Source organism: Pteropus alecto, unplaced genomic scaffold (assembly GCF_000325575.1).
Source record: "Pteropus alecto unplaced genomic scaffold, ASM32557v1 scaffold339, whole genome shotgun sequence".
Taxonomy (NCBI): Eukaryota; Metazoa; Chordata; class Mammalia; order Chiroptera; family Pteropodidae; genus Pteropus; species Pteropus alecto.
Window position 1 is genome coordinate 834,141 of NW_006442509.1, and position 9,176 is coordinate 843,316.

Sequence of the window (9,176 nt, forward strand, 5' to 3'; positions counted from 1 at the left end):
GTCCACCTCCCCACCAGGTGGTGCACCCATTGCCAGAGGTGAACCGGCTCTGACATTGTCACCAGAGTCCACAGTTGACGTTAGGTGGCCCTTCGTGTCGTGCGTGCCACAGGTTTGGACAGGCGCATGACAGCACGTGTCCACCGTGGTAATGTCACTCAGAGTACTTCCCGCCCTGGAGGCCCTGAGCGCCCCATGCGCTCCTCCCTCCCTCCGGGCCCGGCGACCTGATCTCGTGTCTCCATGGTTTGGCTTTCTCCGGAAGGTCAGGTGTCAGAGGCCTTCTCACTGGCTTTCCTCGCTTAGCCACGTGCATTTAAGGTCCCTCTGTGTGTTTCTGTGGCTTGATGGCTCGCTCCTTTGTATCACTAAATAGCCTTCTGCTGCCTGGACGGGCCCCTGTCTATTTACCATTCGCCCACTGAGGGGCATGGAAGTCTTGGCTACCTCAGGTACCTTCGTTAGAGAGTGATCACGTCATCGGTCAGTTTTTCCTGTGGCTGCAGTTAGTGTAGCCGTCAGCAGGTCACGTGCTTCATAGCAGATCAACACGAGTCATCTCCATTAAATACTCCTCTCTTTAAAATTTGCAGAGCGTGGCATTAAAAATAAACCCTACATCATAAAGAACACATAAAATTGTCCTCAAACCATCCTTTCTGAGAGTAAAATGGATTAAATCTAGTTATAGGTTGCTAGTAATTTCAGTCAAGGTTGCCATTTGTCTTAAACATTTTTAATCTATAAATTTCTAGTGAATTCCTAAAGGTAGCACTTTTCACCAGCATGGTAGAGGATGTTCAAGTTCTGGTGCGTCTTTACCATAAGTGAGTCATGCTCATTACATTTTATTCCAGAACACCTTTGCTCCCGCGGGGAGTGGGGTGAGGGGGTGGGTACGGCTTTTCTCCGTAGAGAGGTGAGCTGTCCTAAGCCAATAGGGACATTGTGCAGATATTTTTATTTTTATTTTTAGACAAGGCAATCCTTGGTTGACCTCACAGATTGCAAGGACCTTGTCAGCTTACAATCCCTTATTATTACTATTATTATTTTATTTTATTTTATTTTTTTATACCTACAGCACCTGGTCTTCCTAGGTGGTCTCTCATCCAAGTACTAACCAGGCTCGACCCTGCTTAGCTTCCGAGATCGGACGGGATTGGGCGCGTTCAGAGTGGCATGGCCATAGACTAGGTGCTTTATACTTTGCTTTACAACGTGAGCCTCCATGAAGGCATAAAGAATAATACGGCAGGTAACCGTTTACCTGCCCCACTCATCAAATGCAGCCCTGCTGATCGAATCCTGTTAACTTGAAAAGTAACCTGTGGAGAACCAAACAGACACTAATGAGTGACACAGGTGAACCAGCCGCATCTTCCTCGAGGTCACCCGTGTCCAGTCCCGTTCCTGCACGGCACACTCACTCGTGCGTGACTGCCTTGGGACACCACCTCTACCGAACACCCTCTGTTCTGATGTGGGCCTGGCAGCTCAGTCCACGGGCCGCACGCGGCCTCGGGTAGAGGCTCGGTCGTCTCCGGTCTGGGGAGCTGGCCCCCACTCACTGCTCCCTGAGTTCAGAGGTTTTCCTGGGTATTCAGACCTATTTGTTTTTCCACGTGAACCTTAGCATTGGCGTGTCCAGTCCCATTAGAAAAAGACAAGTTGGAATTGTAATGGGGACTGAGGGAAATGTCCACCCCAGGCCTTGGACACCGAGCCTGCTGGCCGCTCTGCGCTTCGCTGCCCCCGGGCGGAGCCCACGACCTGCTTCAGGGCGTCCTGAAAGTGAACAGTCAGTTTGAATGTCACTGCCAAAGAAAGCTTTTCTTTAACCGCCATTCCTGGAGTCGCTCCCTGTGGGCTTTTCACGGGGTTTTAATCTCACGTCTTTGCAGCCCGGCCGTGCGGGGCGCCTTTCAGGGAGAAGGGCAGGGGCCGTGGCCGGGCTGGCGAGCGCACGCACCGCCCTTCGGCTTTGTCCTGGACCCTCTGGTGCCTGCGGAGCTGGCATTTGTGCAGCGTGCCAGCGGCTTCCACTTCTGGCCTCCCCCGCGCCCCGCCGGGCGGTGTCCACTGTGAGACATTTCCGTGTCCTTTCTTCGGGATTTAAATATGTGGGAGCGGGGACCAGGTGCGCTGTACAAATTCGGGGAGCTCTGTTGGAGCCGGGTGCCCCCGCGGCTCACGCCTGCGGTCGGCGTCCCTGCAGACGTGCCCGTCCGCGTCCCGGGCCTCCAGGACACCGCCTCAGGACAGCAGTCGCCGGCGAAGTGTGAACGTCGTGTGTGCCTTCTGCTTACTTCTTAATCAAGTTTTTTATCGGAGAGACTGTCAAGTCACACGTAGCTGTAAGAAATAACACCAAGAGAACCACGTCCACTTTACGCGGTGTCCTGTCACAGACAGGACGTCGACCCCGATACGGGCAGTGTCCGGAGCATCCCAGCGCCGCCAGGATGGCTCCCGTCACTCTGTGTCACCACCACCGACCTAGTCCCCGTCCGCACGGGCCCCGGCCGTTTGTCCCTTTTATTGCCATGTGGCGTTCGTGGCATGGGTGCCGCAGCCGGTCTGACCGGCTACCCGTGGACGGGCAGCTGGGGTCCCGCCAGTTGCAGGTGCTGTGTGCAGCCGCTGAGAGCACCTTGCCCCTGTGTGAGCGTGGGTCTCCGTTTCTCTGGGAGAAACGCCGAGTTTGGTTTTTAAGACGCCGCGGAACCGTTTCCCTGGGGGCTCGCCGCCTTCAGCCCCGCCGGCACGCCGCGAGGGGTCACCCGGTGTCCTCGCCAGCACCGGCTCGTCACAGGTTTCGTTTCGGCCGTTCTCGTGAGCGTGCCGAGGCGTCGCACGTGGTGTGACGTCGCATTTCCAACAGCCAACACTGTCGAACGTCTTTCCGTGCGTTTTCTGTCCGTCTGCGTTTTCAGTCAGAGCCTCTCGCGGCTTCTGCCCGTTTTCTCGTAGGATTGTTCGTTTTATCGTTGAGCTTTGAGAATTTCTTGTGTATTCCATTTGTTGGGCGTATGGTTTTCAGATATTTTCTCTCAATAGCTTGTCTTTTCATCTTCAGCAGAGAAAATATTTCTAATTTTGATGAGGTCTAATTTATAAAAAAAAAAAACAAACAGTTTATTTGCTGGGTTACGCTTTCGCTGTCTTGTCTCCACACCCTGCCCGGCCCTTCGTCTCTGGGGTCTCCCCTGCCCTGTCCCTCACAGTCTGATGGTTTCCTGTTCCCGCGCTTGCCCTGGCCCGTGCCGAGTCCGCGTCTGAGGCGCGCGCTCCGTGCCGTGGCCCTGGCCCCGTGCGTGCCAGGGCTGTCCTTGCTCCGCAGAGCCACCTCCGGGCCCCGTCGACAGTCGGGGGGAGGGGCGGCTGTCACGGGCTCCGTCTGCTCCCTGGGATCTGTGTGTGTGTCCCTCGCAGGGCCGTGCTGTCTCGATGGCTAACGCCGCAGTCTGTTGAAATCGGTCCGAGTCCTCCGCTCTCTTCTCCGTCACGGCTGCGTAGAAACCTTTCTCAGACAGCTCCGGCATCTCTGGGTTGGCGTCTGCATCGTCTTCTCGTTCTGTTTGAGATCTTTCTGGCTGTCCGTATGATGAATGAATTTTTATTGAAGTGCAGACATGTTATGTTACGAGACTTTAAGTCCTGCTTAAGTCTCGAGTTTCAGCTGACTTGCTCTCCTGCTGTTGTGGGAGGGGTCGCCAGGCAGGGGTGAAGCGGGGTCCCCACCGGACCTCCACCGACGCTGCTGGGGGGGTGGAAGTCCTGACCGTCCCCTGGCCTCTGACTTCCCGGCCAGGAGGGGACTGGCACCTGTCACCTCCGTGCGGAGTGTGTATGTTCTCTCTGACTACGTTGCAGGGGGTCGAGGCACCCCCTCGGGTCTGGCTGCTCAGGGCGCTTTGTCCCTTCCTGTCCCGCGGGTAGGGCCCTTGCCTGGTCCTTTGCCAGGAAGAGCAGCGTCTGTTGGGGGTTTGTCCACATCCGTAGGTGGTTCCAGGTTGCCGGCTTCTCCAGCTCCAAGTCTGGGGTAAGGACCCAGAAAGGAGACCCAGGGGACCCGTGCTGTGTCGCCCTCGGCTGGCAGGTCTGCCTTCCCCGCTCTGCCCTTCAGAGCCTCCAGGGTGGGCTCTGGCTGCACTGGGGCAGGAAGGGGCTCCTCCCGCCGCACGAGTCCAGCCATGGCTTCAAACGAGGCGCAGCGAGCGAGCGAGACGGGCTCCCCGGACGGGTCTGCGTCGCTCTGTCCCTCCAGAGCTGACGGCCAGGCTTCTGTGAGGTGCTGCGTTGCGTTCCTCACGCCACCCGGTGCTCTGCCGCAGCCGCCTGCCTCGTCTCCGCGCTGTGCCCCGTGCCCCCGCCCCACGCTCGGTCTAACCGGCACACGCCCACCTTCCCACCGGACCCTCCAGCCGCGGGCCCCCCCAGATCTCAGCGAGGTTCCCTCTGCACACTTCCCACAGGAAGTGCCAGAACACGTAGGGACGCAGCCACACGCGCAGCCCCGGGCCCGCGGCCGCAGCGGCACCGCCAGCCTCACACACCTGCCGTCCGCTTCCCCGCCTCGCCGGGCCGCCCTGTCACAGTGAATCTCAGGCTACACGCTGAGGGAGTCTCTTTCCACACCTCAGATGACTGGCATTCCTCCCCGAATCAGCTCTCCAGACAGTGTTCCCAGTGACTCTCTGATGCCGACTCTGACGCGTTTCAGGGTCTGCGGTGCCAGCGCTGTGCTTTGCACATAGTAGATTTTCAGAAAACACATCTGGAACTAACGAACATAAAACAGCAATGCTTTTAAAACTATCTGGAGCACTGTCCTGAATGAAAGATTCTAAACAGAAACTCATTTAGCGTTTAGCAACATTTCGCCAGGCAAACGGTTAGATTCAACATTATTAAGTAATTGTCACAAAACTGTATTTTAGATGCACGATACATGAGAGACATTTATAAGATGTGCACGTGTTAGCACGTTTGGTCACCATTTTCTTCAAAATACCGAGTTTGCCTTCAGCTGATGTATAATGTAAGTTTTACATGTGTGCAGAGCAACATGTGGCTACAAAGTGTGCGAGTCGTCTTTGTCCTCAGTTGCAGTGGGATAGGATTCCTCGTACAGGGTGTGTGTGAGGACAGCCTTCGCTAAGGGGAGCCACTCGAGGAAGAGAAAGAGGAAGAGGAATCGCTCACATTTGTTCACAACTAGATAACTGGAGTCACTGTTCTTTGAGAATTTCTCCTGGTTTCTCCTGCCAACAAAACGATAAGTTCCCGATGGCTGAGAAATTAGATCGGATTTAGAAGCGCCTGCTCTGTGCTTCCATCCACGTGCCATGCTCCTCACGGCGCCTGAGATGCTGTGGGCCTTTCTTCCTCTGTGTGTAGCCTTAGTTTGTAACCCAAACCGAAAGTCTGCCCAGGGCAAAGATCTAGCGGCCACGGCCTGGTTCTGCCCTGAGGCGTGAGGCCTGGTCTTCAGCCCTCCCGCGGGAGGGGTCTCGGTCAGACACGCCCTCACCTTTCTCCTGGGGGGGCTCTCCCTGGCCCCCACCCCCGCACCTCCCCGCTCCATCGTGCCTCCCACAGCAGAGCCCTCGGGCCAGGTGGTGACAGGTGCGGGGGAGGTGGGGACATCAGTGCTGGGTCCTCGTTCCCTGAGTTGTCCCCGGTCGGTGGTGACCTCGTGGCTCCACAGGGGGCCGGCCCCGCGGCACGCGCACGCCAGGCCCGCTGAGCGCTCTCTCCTTGCTCTTTCAGACGGAAGCCGCCCGAGCCGGTCAAGAGGCCCCCAGCAGCGCTGCGCCGCGGACCCGGACGATGAGGAGAGCATGAGTAAGGCCAGGCCTGCCGCGTGGTGCCGGGCGCCTTCCCAGGCTCCGCGTCTCTGCGGCGCGGTCCGTGAGCCGGGCGGGGAAGCAGGTTCCCGGTGATGGGGGCTAATCGCAGTGGCCTGTTCTAGATTTGTAGTCCATTCCCTGTTGACCGCGGGCATCTTCCTTGCAGCCACGTGTCCAGGGTTGTCACTCGCGGCTGTTGTCCCGGGCGACACACATGCCTGGAAGGAGGGCGTGTCCCCCGGAGCACACGCCACAAAGCTGCACGCCTCCCGCTCAGTCACGGCCTGGTTCTCATGACGCTGCCAGGGTCTGTCTGTGCACACCTGAGATAACCTATGAGATGGTGCGAAACACCTGGCCCCCTGGGGTGACGTTGCACACGTCGTCCGGTCACACACAGTGATCCCCCTGGAGTTCTAGGCACGGGCTCACACGGGTCTGTGGCCTTGAGCTTCCGGACTCTGCTGGCCTTAGGGTTGGTGTGGCCTGCAGCTCACCTTCCCCTAACCACGCCGTCCTCTCTGGCGGGGAGAGACGGAGGGGACGGGGAGGTATGGGCTGTGCCAGCCTGTCCTCTCCACGCCATCCTCCACCGAGGGGCCAGCAAACATCCCTCTCTCTCCCGAGTCACCTTCGGTCCCAGATTGTAAGGTTCAGACACCCCCGCGGTGCGGGGAGCTGTCGGCAGAATCGCCCCTGAGACATAGGTACACGCCCACTTCAGTCGCTGCCAAGGGAGGGCACGCAGGTCTAAGGGACGAGTGGCCTTTCCTCAGAGCAGTCACTGATGCCCAGAGCACAGCCCAGGCCGATCCCCTGCGACTTCGCCCAGGACCGGGCAGCGGAGGCCTCGGGGTCGGCCGGTCTGCACGGGCAGCACAGGCTCGCCGGCGGGCTCTCCCGCCTCCCGGGCCGCCCTGGAGCTCTGTCGCAGGCGGGGCCCCGTGGGCTGGGGCTGTGCTCCACGCACAGCGGACGTTCTGTCCGTGTGGAGTCGGGCCCCGTGTGCCGTTTCAGGGGCACGTGGCCGTCGCTGTCCCCGCTGTGGGCGGGCATGGCCTCTGGCTGCCCGGGGTGCCGTCCTCAGGCGGGCGTGCCCGCGAGGTCCTCATAGAGCCAGCTGCACGTTCTCGCTGGTCAGCGCCACTCACTGCCCCTGCGAGCGCATGGCTGTGCCCCAGCCTCCTTTCTGTCAGGACTGTGGGCTGCCGTCCACGGCGGCCACCTGGTGTGGGTGGAAATGTCACAGCATAGATTATGTGACTGTCCCCAGACCGACCTTGCAGAAACTTAGATGAAGGATGCTGAGTGATCTTCCTGGGAGACGAGCTGCCGGTTCCTGCGCTGACACTGCGCGGTGCCCGGTCTCTCTGTCGGTTTGAAAGTGACAGGGACGCCGCTGCGATCCACACCCGCATTTGTGACGTGCGAGGCGGAGCCTCTGTCTAGAAGCTGTGGCAGCGGGTGCCGCTCTCCAGTTTTAACGTCTGCCTTTTCTTCCCTCAGTCGCACTCTTAGTGAGACGGGACACGCGTGGCGCTGCAGTGCCCCTGAAACGCGCGAACTAGGACGCGTGCGAACTGTGCTGTCAAAGGCGTGTTTGTCTTATCTTCTCAAGACGGCTGACCCTGTCCTGACCGTTCTTGTTTCTTAAAGGGAAGCGTCCGGCCCCGTCGAGGCTGCAGGCACCAGCTGCGTGGCAGGCGGCGTGGCTGCCGGCGGGCCCCGGCTCCGCGGCGCAGCCCGAGGGGCCGTCTGCGGTGGCCTCGCTGCTGGTTCCTCCACCCTGCCTCACGCTGCCCTGTGGGCCTCTGCTTCCTCTGAGCTCCCGAAGGAGTAACCTATCGAGCTTTTGCTGGAGGATGTTATAAATGGAAATTTAGTGTCTATTCCGTCAGCTTTGTCAACTGGGAGAAGTGGTGTGTGTGTCAGGACAGGGGAGGGCGCTGGGGCAGAGAGAGTCCGTCACCTGCCTCTGCGCAGGACGGGGTCATCCCTTACCTCTCACCGAATGGTGACGGCCCAGCAGAGGCAGGAGCTTTCCCTGTGGCCTTGGTGGCCGACGTCCCGTGGGCCCTCCCACGGGTGGGGCTGACTGGCGTTTTCAGTCATGCAGCTCGCGTGACATGGCGGGTCTGCCTTTACATGGGGAAGTAGACGTAGACCCAGGCCGCCTGGAACTCGCTCCACAGTCGTTAGAACATCTTGATCCCTTCACAGACTGTGGATTTGTGGAAGCTGGCGTAGGTCCTCAGTCACGTCAGCAGCATCGTGACGCCCCGGCTTCATGCTCACGCCAGCCTCTGGGGACAGGGCAGAAAACAAGGAGTCACAGCTCGTGTTTTTAAAAAGCTTGCAACAGCAGAGAGAGTAAATGCTTTTTTATTCCCATTTTTGAAAGTAAAATCATAATTTGCCATGAACTTTTAGAGTTCTAAAATTGTCTTTATTAATTGCAAATATAAACTACCTTTAAAAGGTAGGATAACCAACTTATTTGGCAAATCCATCAAATAAAATCCATCGAAAAAAGACAAAATTGCCAGCTTTAGTTATGAAGTTGTAGCCCACCTGCAACGAGATGTTCCTACATCTCGTTCTCATATATTTTTTCTATCATGAAATGTATTAAGGATTCAGAGGTAAATCGGCCCCCACGTATAGTGAAAAAATTGGAAACGAACACTAGTAATAAAGCTGTTTCCTTCAAAAGTAAAGCCCGAAAGGCCAGAACACTTCACGTAGCTACAGAGGCGGGTTTCTGAGACTGACTCACGAACCAAAACTAGCACGGCACATGTCGATCAAATATTTTAGACCCAAGGAGCTAATCAGCCTGTGAGCGCCCGTGTTTAAAGGGAGATGCTGCGGTTCAAAGCCCAGTGAGAGCAAGTGACACTGACCAGGGGCAAAGTGCCACGGTCACTGACTCATGCAGCACCGATCCCAGACCTGCTGAGTGAGGTCCCCCGGGCCGAGTCATCCTCCCGCAGTTCAGTAAGCTCGAGCAGTGTCGAGGTGCTTCAGAATGTTCAGAGCCCCCCTTTCCGAGCGAGGTCAGTGGGCGACAGACAGCAGAGGCGGGAGGAGCCAGGATCTAGCAGAGCTCAGGCTGGTCCTCGTGGCCGGCACGGGGGCGTGAACTGAGAACACACATCACTTGACCAGTTACAAAGAGGTAAAGGAATCTATAAATTTTGCATTTACAAGATCCTGCAACGAAGGCGTTGTAAGTTGCTCTCTCTGGGCACCGCAGGTTCAAGCAGCACAGATGCTCAGGAAAACGGCAGTGTGGACCGCGCGCCCCCCGGGGACGGTGGC

At 57.7% G+C, this 9,176-nt stretch overlaps 1 protein-coding gene and 1 pseudogene across 1 annotated transcript in view; one reads left to right on the plus strand and one right to left on the minus strand.

The window, feature by feature from the left end:
* ADARB1 (adenosine deaminase, RNA specific B1) overlaps positions 1-9,176 on the plus strand; it is a 66,463-nt gene that overhangs the window by 34,815 nt on the left and 22,472 nt on the right. The window contains exons 5-6 of the mRNA XM_025040313.1: positions 5,776-5,850; positions 9,112-9,175. Coding sequence (XP_024896081.1) covers positions 5,776-5,850; positions 9,112-9,175 — 139 coding nt within the window. The remainder of the gene's footprint in view (positions 1-5,775; positions 5,851-9,111; position 9,176) is intronic.
* Positions 1,076-1,194, minus strand: LOC112471665 (annotated as a pseudogene).